This window comes from Sceloporus undulatus, chromosome 2 (assembly GCF_019175285.1).
Source record: "Sceloporus undulatus isolate JIND9_A2432 ecotype Alabama chromosome 2, SceUnd_v1.1, whole genome shotgun sequence".
Taxonomy (NCBI): Eukaryota; Metazoa; Chordata; class Lepidosauria; order Squamata; family Phrynosomatidae; genus Sceloporus; species Sceloporus undulatus.
Window position 1 is genome coordinate 75,938,762 of NC_056523.1, and position 13,380 is coordinate 75,952,141.

The window sequence follows — 13,380 nt, forward strand, 5'->3', positions numbered from 1 at the left end:
TGACCCCAGGAGCTTATCTGCATGTTATATTGTGCAGAGATCATTAACTGGGACAATGACATGCTGCTTGCTGTAGACAAAAGTAAGTCTTTTGCTCGGTTGTGTTTGCTGTGGATTCTTTTGCTATTAGGCATTGTTCTCTGCTATAGTTTTGTTCTACATTATATGATAACTGCCATATAATATCACTAAACAAATACAAAATATCAGACATATGTCATAGTCAACTGACAAATACACATACACACATCAAAGAAAAAAATGTGAATGTTTGGTAGATGAGGGATGCATTACAGTGGATATGTATGTGTGTGTGTATGCGTATGTGAACACACACACATGTATCCACTGTAATGATAGATGAGGGACGTGCACACACACACATCCACTGTAATGCAGCCCTCATCTACCAAACATTCATGGGAGAAAGAGAAAACCTGTCTGAAAAAAGGCGAGATGTCATTTGAAGATCACTGTCCTTGCTTTAGTTTGATTGTGTATGTACAAAATTGCACAGGGACATATGGTGTTTTGAAGAGCTACTTTTTTGAACTATGGTTCCCAAAATCATGAAGACAATATGGCCAAGAGCCAGTAATGTTGTCTGTGTGATTCTGGGAGTTGTATTTGAAAAAGTAACTACAAAGCTCTGACATTGTATGTAATGTTTTCTGTAGGGGAAAAATCTCCCATCTTGCTTCATTCCCTCACCTTCCTGCTTGTGAGGTTTCTTTACCTACAGAAATATGCTACATCATCCTGGCAATTCACAAGAGAGAGAGAGAAAATAAGTGGCCAAGTGACATCATATGAAGACTGGATTGTGGATGGTGGTAAGTCCAAGGCCCCCACTTTAACTAGATTGAAGGAACTGCCAACTGGAAATTATAGCGATAATGTTCTAAAGCTTAGGAGAACTTTCCTCCTCTAATAGTTCTTAGATGTCCCTAGCCAGGATGGGCCATGCTCACTGGATGCCTCTAGCATTTCTGTACCAAAACATAACATTCCCTAGGCCAGGATAGTCTCCCTTGGATCATTCATAGCAAGAAGTGACACCAAATCCCCATAAAAAGGAAAGGAGGGGGGGAAGGGGAGAGAGAATCCAACAGCACCTTAGATAACAATTTATTTTAGAATGGTATTTTATGGATTTCAAGCTACATCCTTAGTTGCATGGATGGAAATGGATCGATATCCACCAAAATGCCTTCCTTTCCAATCCCTCTTTTTCCTTTTTTAATGCTGAAATAGTTTAATACAGCTATCTCTTTGAACACTGCCACATCTCCAGTATTTCGTATAAATTCAAGCTCAGTCTTCTGGTGCTGATATCCATAACCAGACCTATCTGTGATATGCCAGACGGTAAAAAATATGTACCATCACCAGACACCGGTGTATAGTGTGTTTGGTTCTGCCTAAAGGCTCTGAGCAAGGTCCAGGAGATGGAAGAGCTGCTTAGATGCTTGCTATTACACACCTCTAGGAAACAATCTCTGTTCAGAATCAATTAGGTATTGGGGGGGGGGGGGGAAGAGTAGGGCTGCCAGTTCAAGATCATTCCAGGCCCTGAGACCTAGAGGTAGTTACTGATGAGATAATTCAACATTATGCATTAAGTACCAATCACAGTTGTTCACAGATTGTCGTTCAAACAGGAAGACAGGATAAGGGATATTTAATCTAGCCTATTTGCTTCCAGCCAGAAAAGATGGATGAGAGCAGACTGGAGGGTAAGCTCTGATGCCACAGTGTCTGGGGAGTAAGTGGAAACCAAATACATAGACCTCCTAGGTATTTCTTGCAAGTTAACAACTGATCAATTAAGCTTTGCAAAGTCTAGCAAGCTGCTGCTCTACTAGCTGAGCGAAAAGTTTTCACACAGCCATTTCTTTCTGTCTGGAATTCAGCCCATTAAAACTGGAAAATTTGCACCCTTATCTCTTGTCTAGAAATGACTCACAAACAAACTGGAGATTAAGAGGCAGGCCCTGAAATCTGCCAACCCTGGAGAAGGTCTCATCATCTTCCATTTCTCCTGGCCCAAGTCATTTTCTGCTTGAGATGAAGGACTCAAGCAGAAAAGTCTCTATCCCCATCTCAGCATTTGTCACCTGAGATGACTGACTTACTCTATTTAATGGTAGGGGTAACCCTACTGCAGCAGAAGAGCTATTATATTTTCCTTCTCCCCCAGACTAGCTCCTCCATCCCCACCTTAATCCCTTCTCCATCTTTATTTATAAAACCAAGAACCAGTGTGGTGTAGTGATTTGAGCACTGGATATGACTCTGGAGACCAGGGTTCAATTCCCTGCTCAGCCATGGAAATCCACTGGGTGACCTTCAGTGAATCACACACTGAGCCCCAGAAAACCCCATGATAAGTTCACCTTAGGGTTGCCATAAGTCAGAAATGACTTGGAGGCACAAAACAACAACTGTATAAACCATCCCTCTCTTCCGAAGCTTTCTCTCTTTCTCCATTCTCCAGCTTGTTTGCTGTGTTCCTCCCTAATATAGCCCATGCCGAACCCTCTGCATCTCCCCCTCCACTTTCTATTATGTCTCTATCTATAGCTTGGTCTCCTGTTAGTCCTATTTTAAGCTTGAGCAGCTGATGTGACAGGCAGAAGCCTGTGTTTACTTTCCCGTCAGTTCCCAAGGGATCTGTATAGCCCCCTGACTGCCTCTTCCCAGCACTTTTCATCCCTTTCTCCTGAGTTGTTTCTGGAACAGCAATAATCAGAAGAGGCGTCTGGCTATAGGGATGTCCATCGAGATTGCAGAAGGTATGGTCTGTCTTGGGGACTTGGTTGAGAAGAGAAGATATGAAACCAGAATATTTATGATGGAGACAGGGCAGAATTCCAGCTATAAAGACGTAGCACCTCCATCAAGTGCTAGGCTACAGATCTGAACTAAATAGTTCAGTCTCCTGCTATTGCAGAGATAAGTGGGGGGAAATGTCCAGGGTAGCTCCCTTTCTCATTCGGAGACTTCAGCCATCTCACAGTGATCAAAGGGCAGAGCCCAGCTTCTATACTGAACATCATGGTCACAGTGAACTATGGGGATGATGTCTGGAAGAAGAGAGAGAAGTTGAGCTGGTCTACCCTTGATGTGGGGCATGAGCTGGACAGTGTCCTAGGGTGTATCCACGATGCACTTTAATTGATGTCCTATAGAATCCTTTCATTTTTTGTAACTTGTAATTTGGAGAGGAACTATGCACTCTCTGCTATGAATAGCTCCAGTACATTCTCCTCCATTATGTGTTTATGTATGTGCCTTCAAGTCAATTTATGGCAACCCCTTGGATTTCATAGAGTTTTCTTAGGCAAGGAATACTTAGTGGTGGTTTTGTCCATTCCTTCCTGGGAAATATAGCCTACAGCACCTGATATTTGTTGGCGATGACTCACCCAAGTACTAACCAGGGCGGATCCACCCTAGCTTCCAAGATCAGAGAAGATCTGGTGCCTTTAACTACAGGGCTCAAAATATACACGTGCCACCAAACTATAATTCCAGGACTCCATAGGATGGAACCATGATAATCAAAGTGGTATCAAAGTGCTAGAACTCTGACATGTGGATACAGCATGAGTTCTTTGGGTGAATGTGTGGCCGTACAGGGTTGGAAGACAATAGAGTTTCCCCAAGCAGTTTGTCCTAGTTTGCAGCTGTAGCTGCTACAGTCTGGAGATATTCCAGGTAAGTTTGTGATAAGCCCTGCTAAAGCAGACCAGCTTCAAAAGAATCAGAACTCTGGTCATGGCATGGGGAGCCAGATCCTGACACAGATGAGGGAGTGGAAAATGAAGCATTTGTGAATCCCTGTGAATGAGACTCACGCTCTGACTTACTCACTGTCTCCAATACAGATGAGTCACTCCTGGTCCTTCAACCCAAGCTCTGAAAGCCGTCAGGTAGAGAGCAGTCAGGGTAACCACCAGCTCCTGATTCAGAGAGAGGGACTGCTAATTCAACAGTTGTGGGAAAGCCGATTCCTACTGTCATATTTACCCAGGTAGGGGAGCCAGTGGTAAGGAATTCTGGGAACTGTAATCCAGTAATACATGGACAGCTGCTACATGTTCCTCATCTTTGCAGTATTAGATACATTCTGCTTAGGATCACAGCACAGGCTTTTGTTTCATAAAGGTAACTTGTTTTTGAGACATGGGGCAGGTATTCCCCACCTCCCAGTCAATACCGAAAAATTAGGATAGGTTCAGTGGTTCTAATTTCAGTTTCAAATTATAACTATCAAATGTAGTTTCTGTTCACATCAGTGAAAGCAAATCTGTTTTTTCCCCTTATACACTACCAAATGTTGGCATCAGAACCGTTTTTTTTTTTTAAAAACAAGGTCATTCTTGAAAAATGCCAGAGGTATGACAAACAAGTGCTTACTTCTTGAACAAACTGCTCATATTGTGAGTTTGTTCTTCTGTTGGTATTCCTGGCATATCCACAGAGTTTATTTACCTTTTCTGTGTTTTGTTTGCAGAAGTGCTGTATTAGTTAGTTATACAAGTGCAAGTCTTGTGCCTCATTGAACTGCAAAGGCGTAGAGGATGAAAACTAGAATAAGGAAAATTGCCATAGACAAAGCTGGTTCCCCTTATCCATGGCATATATATATATATATATATGCATTCTGAAAAGAAAACCTTGTGTTTACAATTTTATATAAGGGACATCATTTTACTATGCCATTGTATTTAATGGGACTTGAGCATCCACGGATTTTGGTATCCAATGGGGGGGGGAGCTGAAACCAAACTCCAGTGGATGCCAAAGGCCCACCGTATATGATTCCATTTCAGCCAATTACTGAAGTGAAGATGATGGGTCGTAAAAGTAATTGATCTGATCCATTTATAGTGGGTCCTTGGTCCAGTTAGGTTTGGTTCCAGGACCCCCGTGGATACCAAAATTCATGGATGTTTAAGTCCCATCAATAGCAAAATGGCATTCTTTATATAAAATAGCAAAATCAACATTTGCTTCTTAGAATATATATATAAAATCAAGCTGTGGATGCTTGAATCAGTGGATAAAAAGTTCATGGATAAGGAGGGCTGACTGTACAGTGGACCCTTGTTATATGCTGGGGTTTGGTTCCAAGATCTCCTGTGTATAACAAAATCCATGTATGCTCAAGTCCCATTACATATAATGACATAGCAAAATGGTGTCCCTTTTAAAAATGGAAAATCAAGGTAAATTTATACTTTTTTGGAACATTTTCAAACCGTGTAATGCTTGAATCCGTGTATAAGAAGGGTCGACTGTATTTGCCACTTGAGCTTCAAGGGGAGGCATACACAGTCCTCCTCACCATTTTTTATTCTCACAACAATCCTGTTAGGTTAGGCTGAGAGAATAGCTGGTCTAAATCTGTCAAATGAGCTTCTTTCATGCCTGAATGGGGATGTGAATCTGGATTTTCCAACTGCTTTCCAACCCTAACTGCTACCCCACACTGGGACTCCAGTGTGATGAGTCCAAGCTACCACTTGTGGAGCTTGATTGTGTGTGAACAGATGGAAATGCAACTTTTCATCAGAACCTCAAACAACCATTAAGGTGTTTCTTAGTATGTAGAGGTGTATGGGGTGGGGGTAAACACTGAGACAATACGGATTATTTTAATTACAAGCTTTAAAAACAAAATGGATCAATGCTTAAAGGTTAAATGGACAAAAACTCCCAGAAGTCCAGAGGAGATCTGTTTTGTGCAATGTTAGATGCAATAAGTCAAGCTCTCAGTGAGGTGGCAAACCTATGTATGCACTACCATTTCAGACTTCAGACAGTACCTCATAAGAGTCGATGCTCCTCCAGAAAAGTGACCACGACAGGTTACATTTTATACGTCCTTCCTTACATCTAGTATTTTCCATTCAGAGATTTTATTTTTTAAAAAAGAAAGAGCATTCAAATATGTGGGCTCTACCATCCCACACTGTGGTCTCACATAGAATAGTTGAGATACTGGTTTACTGCCTCAGTGAATACTCTGCATATGTCCCATTGAAATAATAACTCATATCACACAGTAAAATGTTTAACCCCTTTTGGCTTCTACAGGATTTAGGGTGCTGATAGGGGGTAAAGTTCCACCAACATACTTATACAATAGGTCTAGGAGTGCAATAGCTGCCAACCAGATAATGGTGGGAAGGAATTCTCCTGCTGCACCACCCTCGCTAGTCAGTGACTATGGAGTTATGGGGAGGGCAGAAAAGTGCTCCAGTACTGTCTGGGAGCTGAGGTAGCATGTGGGGGAGTTGCCTAAGGAGGTACTGTATACCTCCTTGTGCAATGTCCAAAAGTAGCTAGTTTAGCATAGTCCCCTGTTGTTATTGTGTACCTTCAAGTTGTTTCCAACTTATGGCGGCCCTATCATGGGGTTTTCATGGCAAGATTTGTTCAGAAGTGGTTTTGCCATTGCGTTTCCCTGAGGCTGAGAGTCTGTGACTTGCCCAAGGTCACCTGGCTGGGTTCATGGCCAAACAGGGAATTAAACCCTGGTGTCCAGAGTCATAGTCCAATATTCAAACCACTATGCCACACTGGCTCTACATAGCCCCCAGTTAAGCATTAAGTCATAAATCACGAAGAAGATTCCTGCCCATCTTCACTCCTTAGCAAACTGTGTGTGTCTGTCTGTAACCGAGAGGGTTACAAATGGAGGAATTAACAGTCTGGACCTGTCCAACCATCTGTCCTGCTATAAAACTCTGGGTTGGAGGAAGGACAATTGCATTAAAACACACACACACACAAACAAACCTTTGGACGTGTCCTTAAACACAAAGTCATGTTCAGGATACTCAGAAATTCTGCATGCAAATGCATAGGAAAGAGAAGTGACACAACCTCCCTACCCCAATGACAGTCATACTACCAGATCACTCCTACTGTCCTTATTTACAAAGTGGCAAATGCTCTTTTTTTGTGACACACACACATAGGATCTCAGCACAATTGGGGCTGCTAATTTCATAGAGCATTTACTCACAACCAGCGGAATTCAGGCAGCTTCTTTTAGTCTACCAGCAATGCACAGACATTGGGGGTGTTGCATGTTATACTATGGGCAAGCTCAAGAGGTGCAGTCCTGCTCCCTTATGAACAGAGAATATCTGAATAAGGCCCATCTTTTACAAGTCTGCCCCTGTTCTTGCCTCAGGTCAGTTCCCATAATGAGTGAGGGTAATATTAATGGCCACTCTGTATGACCAATATAAAGACAGCCAGTGTGGCGTAGTGGTTTCAGTGCTAGACTACGATTCTGGAGACTAGGGTTTGATTCCCAACTCGGCCATGAAACCCACTGGGTGACCTTGGGCAAGCTCTCAGCATCAGGGGAAGGCAAAGGCAAACCTCCTCCGAACTAATCTTGCCAAGAAAACCCCATGATAAGTGCATCTGAGTCACTGTAAGTCAGAAACGATTTGAAGGCACACACATACACATGACCAGGATGGTGTTTAGATCAACATGCTTTCCTGTGACATGTAAAACTAGCTCACATTATAAGTGTTAACATGATGTAACAGTCTTCCTCACACACAAGCATTAGAAGGTTCAACTTTCATCTTTTACATACCTTTAAAAACAGGAAATTGAATGTTGTTTTTCAAAAATCTTGATTAAAACTTCAGTAACCTCGGCAGAATTTTCAGTAAACATGCATGGCTATATAAAAATGCATTCTGCTTTCTACAGATTGAAGAAGCAGAAATTCAACACAGGTAATTTCCCTCTTAGGACTGAAGAGCAAGGAAGGGGAGATTACTACTTGATGAATTTCTACTCTTCATGTAGACTGGGCCAGATTTGTTTGGCTCTCCAGCTGTTGTTGAACTGCAGCATTCATCAGCCCTAGTGAGGATAGACACTGGTGAGAAATACTGGGACTTCCAGTATGGTTTGGGGTCATACAGTTCCTATCCTTTGTGTAGATCCTGTAAGAATGGTGGCAGCCCTACACAAATTGCTTGCAAATATGCTACAGAGTTTCTTAACGTGTTGTTGTGCCTCCCATGTTCTTTGTGCCCTTGAAAAATATGATCCCAAAGCATCTGCAGTTTGAGCCAAGAGCTACTTGGCGACACTTCTCTAATCATGAAAGCATTCCTACTAAGGCGTAAGGTTGCCAGCTTGGCGGTGGCAGTGATAGGATGTTGTTCTTTTAACAACTAAATGGAAGGCAAGTTTCTACTTTCTCACTCCATCCTAGGAAAAGGTTGACTTCCTGGACTTTTTTCCTTGTTGTGGCACTGTCAAAGAGCTTGGCAAAGGAGAAAATAAAAAGGCAGGGAGAGTCTAATAACTTTACATTTGAATGTGAAAGTGGGAAGCTGGTTGCAGGAATGAAGAATGGCAGCAAAACATCAGTGCAATATCTCTGAGGCTGCAGTTTATGTATCATCACCCTAGGCATTATTAGGCCCTGGGCAAAGAAAAAGCCAGTAGTTATATTAAGACCCAAGGGCTTATTTGGGATGACACACTGAATCCTGGCCCGGGATTCAATCTCTGCTAAAGAGGCCCTTGAAGAGCCTGTCCCTGGCTGACTGAATTCCTGCTAAGCAGTTTAAATGGAGGCGGGAGGGACAGCTCACTCCAAGAGTATGCTTAGCATATTTCCTATCTGGCAGAATCTGAACAGAATCTAAAGCCAGGTAGATTTAGGGAACAAATGTAGTGTTGTGGTTTGAATATTAGACTATGCCTCTGGACCAGCAGGGATGTAGCCAAGGGGGGGGGGGTCTGTGGGGTCCGGACCCCCTGTTCCATTAGATACAATGAATGGTGTGTGCCACTGTGCCACCACAACCAAGCCCCTTTATAATGGTGGCACTTAGTCTGGACCCCGCCCCCTTCCCAAAATCCTGGCTACATCCCTGGGACCAGGGTTCAAATCTTGACTCAGACATGGAAACACTTGGGTGACCTTGGGCAAATCACACTCTCAGCCTCAGAAGAAAGCAATGGCAATCCCTGCGCCCATGAAACTTGCCAAGAAAACCCTGCGGTAGGTTCACCTTAGGGTCATCGTAAGTCAGAGGCAACTTGAAGGCACACACCATACACACAATGGGAGATGGTTTCAGGATCCCAAGCCTTCGGTGGTATTGTCTAGACAGTCTTTCCCTGCCAACCCATGTCTGAGGGTTGCCTTTTGCTTCACAAGAAAAGGGAAGTGGGGAAATCCCATCACCATTGGATCACTAGCAAACAACATTGTGATGAGGATTTGATAATGCTGTCAGACTGATTGCTCCCTAAAGGGGGGGGGCTTTTTGATACACAGAGCTTATAAAGTTACCCTTTTGAGCTACAGCTCCTCAAATTGCCCTACCAAAAGGTAACTTTCCTAAACTCTGCCCCCTGGGTACAACAATGGACATTTATCAGGGTGACATGCATCAGCACTATCTATACAGTAGTGTACCAGAAGCAGAGGTCCATTACACCTTTTATATATTCATGAGTGGCCCAAAGGAAAGCACTTAGGAATGAAGAATTATTCTTTCTACATGCAAGAGATTATTTATTGCACAGTACTTGAACAAAGGTATGTGGTAGCTTAGTGGTTAAGATGCCAGTTGTGATGATTGGAAGATCGGAGGGTTGGCAGTTTGAGGCCCAAGTGCTGCATGATGGGGTGAGCTCCCATCACTAGTCCCAGCTTCTGCCAACTTAGCAGTTCGAAAGCATGCAAATGCAAGTACATAAATAGGTACCACTTCTCAGTGAGAAGGTAACAGCGTGTGGTGCAGTCATGCTGGCCACATGACCACCAGAGCAGTCCCTGGACAACGCTAGCTCTTTGGCTTAGAAACGGAGATGAGCACCTCCCCCACAGTCGGTTACGACTAGACATTCATGTCAAGGAACTACCTTTACCTTTTACTTGAACAAAACCTATTTAAAGTCAGCATTAGGAAGTTGGTGTGCCCAGAATGTTACATGGTAACACTCTTAAAAGAGTCTGAACTACAACGGCCAAATTGGATGATTCACTGGAAAAAGTAATGCATTGTGAGGTGTGCCTTATTTTGGTTTTGGGAAACATTTCCTTTTAGTTTCACTGTAGGTAACCAATAAAATAATGAATCCCATGGTCCCCAGTGGGCAATAGCTGTGCTCAAGAACTGAAGGTAAGGGAGGGACATGGGAGGTGAATTTCAGGTGATCTCTGGCTTGTGGACTATGATGCAACTCCTAGACCTGATTAAAATAACTGCAAAGCTCAGAGCAGACAGGCTACTACCTCTGACCTCCTCAAATTGTCATGTTTTCTGTGCAGATTCCATGAAGGATGCCACTTCCTCTGATAGGGAACTGCTTGAACTCAGTGATAATGATGTGGCAGAGATCAACTTGCATGCGGTGGAATCCCTTAGTGACCTGCACTACACATCCAGCAAGCATGAAGGAGCAAAGGCCTTAAGGGGTATGTATTCCCAATGCCCTGCATCAGATCTTAAGCAGCCCCAATACTACTTGTAGTAACCAACTGTTAAACCTGAACGCACCACAGAATGATGGTGGTTTTCCATTCTGAAAACAGGACTAATTGGCAGCGGTTGATACTACATGAGTCAACCACCCACAGGTCCTATTTCATTGCTCCTATGCATCCTGCTCTTTCCCCCTTCTTTTGCAGGGAGCATCCAGTCTCAGCCCAACACCCCACGGACACCACAGAGCGCTACTTCCTCCAAGCATTTCACCTTCCCAAATGAGGAGGACACAGCCTTTTTACAAGTCCAGAATTTCCATATCTTACCTGCTTTTACCTGCTGCCCCTGCTTCAGCCCCACATGTTGCCCCGCAGGCTTCTTTGCTCTCCTTGGAGTGCTGGTAGTGGCCAGCCTTGGCCTAGCCACATTGGCTGTTTATCTAAGTGGTAAGTTCAGGGCCTGGCAAACTGCTCTTGAGGTGGCAGGTAAGAGAAAGCTGGGGACCCAAGATGAATGAGGGGGAGGGAGCAGAGCGCTGGTTGGGACACTCAAGATACTTTATAGACTGAGCAATCCCATTCTGAAGACCATGTGATCTAATAGCAAAATTTGTTGGCACGAAAGAGAAGTCCCCAATGACCCTTTTGGAGAGAGCCATAGAAAGGGAGCATTTCTAAGTACGTAGTTCTCTCACATTGGACAGCCAGATAGCATTCATGAAGTAAAATGACTATCTATGAAGATTAGCATTCTGGCTTTTATTCCTGCGCAGGATGTAAACACACAGAGAGGGATTCTATTCCACAGCTGTTCTCTGGGCAGTACTCATCCTCTACCCAACCTGGGCTTCTCCCGGACCTTTTAAAGAACCGAGTTTTCCAGTCCATCTGTCTACCACAGGTTCTGAGCCAGATTCCCCTCCAGCATTTGAAGTCTTTATCCATCCTCTTCTAGAGGAGTTTCCTGTTTTGTCATGCACACAGTAAGATGTCTTTCAACTAAATAGGTATAGCATGTGAGTCATAAAGTTCACAGACGCAGCTTCACTGGTCACCCGAACAAAGATATCTTTGCCACACATGAAGTGGAAGCACATACTGAAGCCCAAAGCCCAGAACACACAACACATCCCTGGTGAAAACAGCGGCAAGCTTGTCCTAACTCTCCAGCAACAAGAGAGCAAAGGAAAGAAAGGCCCAGTTCTGCTGTGTCTCAGCCCTTTGCTAGTACAGTTCAGCTCTTTGCATTGTGTTTCAGTGTTCAGACTGCTAGCTTAATTAACACTGTATGTAAAATGCTTTGGGAACCTTGAATAAGTAGTGAAAATATAGGAAAGACACCCTCACCAGAAAGGGAATACATTCAAAAGCCAGTTGTGTCCCCTCATGATTGTCTGGCAGCAAAGGATTATACACAAAGTGAACCATTAGGAATTGTCTACAGGTGTGACAAAAGAAAAATGCAGGACAGCTTAGAAGACACTCAACAGTGAGCTGTACCAATCTCTGTCTGCTCCTTAATTGCAGGACATACCATCAGTTTGAAAGCGGAGGTCATTGATAGCTGCAACACAACTTCCAATACATTTCTTGAGGACTCCAAAAGCCCTCCAGCAGACTTTCTATTCAGACTCCCAAATTCAAGTCTCCAAGCAGTCTTGAACTCCCAATCCCTTTTCAGTGGGACCAGGAGTTAAAACATGCAAGTCCAAGGTTCTGGGATGCCTCAAGAGTGTACCATGTCATCCTCTTCTTAAAAATGCCCAAAACAGAGAAGTTGTAGAACTACTGCATATTGATCATATAATTTCTTCTTCTCCCCTCTAGTCCTACAGCGTGAGTCACTCCGGGTCCTCGCCCAGTGGTTGGAGTCCCAAGAGGAAGCCATCCGGCAAATGAGGGCCGTGAGCATACAGCTATGGAGGCAGCTCAATGACAGTGAACCTGGGGCTCACACCTGAGTAAGATGGTTCCTCCTCTCACCCACCCCACACATTCTCTCGGAGAAGGAGCTTAAGGGAAAAAAGAAACAATTCCTTGACACATTTTGAACACAAACATGTGGTGGTTTGGTCTAGGGGATTGCCTAAGGTAAAAAGAAAGTTCTCCAGAATCACTGGAGTTTTGCTGAGGTTCATGTACCTTGGGGAAAGTAATGCTTGGAACACTGAGGCTACCCAAGGATGGGAAGGGAAAGACAGGCAGGAATCCCATTGAAAAGAAAAGGAAGAAGCGGTATCTAGATAGCAACCTCTCATCAGTTTTTTGGATGGTGTTTTTATTCCTACAGAGTATTTTGAAAATTTGGCACAATATTGCTTTACTTTATAGCCATTTAAAATGTTGCCTATGTGGCAGCTTAGCAGATGTGACTGATGATTGAAAATAAAACCAACAGGCTTCCTTTGCCAAGGTGTGTTCTTCTTTTGAAAGGCACTGAGTTTTCTCAGCAAGCTTTAAATGAAAAAAAAAAAAAAAAAAAAAGAAAAAAAAAGGGGGGGGTCTTTAATTGTACAAAAGGGATAATCAGCCTGTCAAAAACTTGTTTTGGAAACATACTGTGTTATTTCAGGACATTAAAAGCTATCTACTTAAACTAGCTGCCTAAACCATGATATAAATTAGACACAATGTCCACGCTTACTATACAATCCTGGTTATTTTTCCCCACACAGTAATCAAGAACTGAGGTGAAATAACACTGCAGTACAAGAGTAAATGTGGGCTGACAGTTTACAAATCTACAGGAATCTTGAATGATAATGTTTCTGGGATTTGCAGGGTTTTTTAAAGCATAAAATTACTTGCATGTATTCAAGGTTTTAGTCACAAAGATTACATTTCATTTTATTGCTTTAAAGCATAGCTTAGACTCTGCAAATCCC

General features: G+C 43.2%; 1 protein-coding gene across 4 annotated transcripts; it reads left to right on the plus strand.

The window, feature by feature from the left end:
* The first annotated feature begins 2,636 nt into the window (after positions 1 to 2,636).
* LSMEM2 (leucine rich single-pass membrane protein 2) lies at positions 2,637 to 12,907 on the plus strand. 4 transcript variants are annotated; one of them, XM_042448976.1, is made up of 6 exons: positions 2,637 to 2,795; positions 3,891 to 4,036; positions 7,792 to 7,924; positions 10,340 to 10,486; positions 10,700 to 10,942; positions 12,323 to 12,907. In XM_042448976.1, the coding sequence occupies exons 4-6, from the start codon at positions 10,345 to 10,347 to the stop codon at positions 12,454 to 12,456; spliced, it is 519 nt and encodes a 172-aa protein (XP_042304910.1). In that variant the 5' UTR covers positions 2,637 to 2,795; positions 3,891 to 4,036; positions 7,792 to 7,924; positions 10,340 to 10,344; the 3' UTR covers positions 12,457 to 12,907. The 4 variants fall into 4 exon arrangements, with proteins under 4 accessions (XP_042304910.1, XP_042304909.1, XP_042304911.1 ...); XM_042448975.1 differs by lacking the exon at positions 7,792 to 7,924 and having other exon boundaries at positions 2,638 to 2,795; XM_042448977.1 differs by lacking the exon at positions 3,891 to 4,036 and having other exon boundaries at positions 2,640 to 2,795.
* The last annotated feature ends 473 nt before the right edge of the window (positions 12,908 to 13,380 follow it).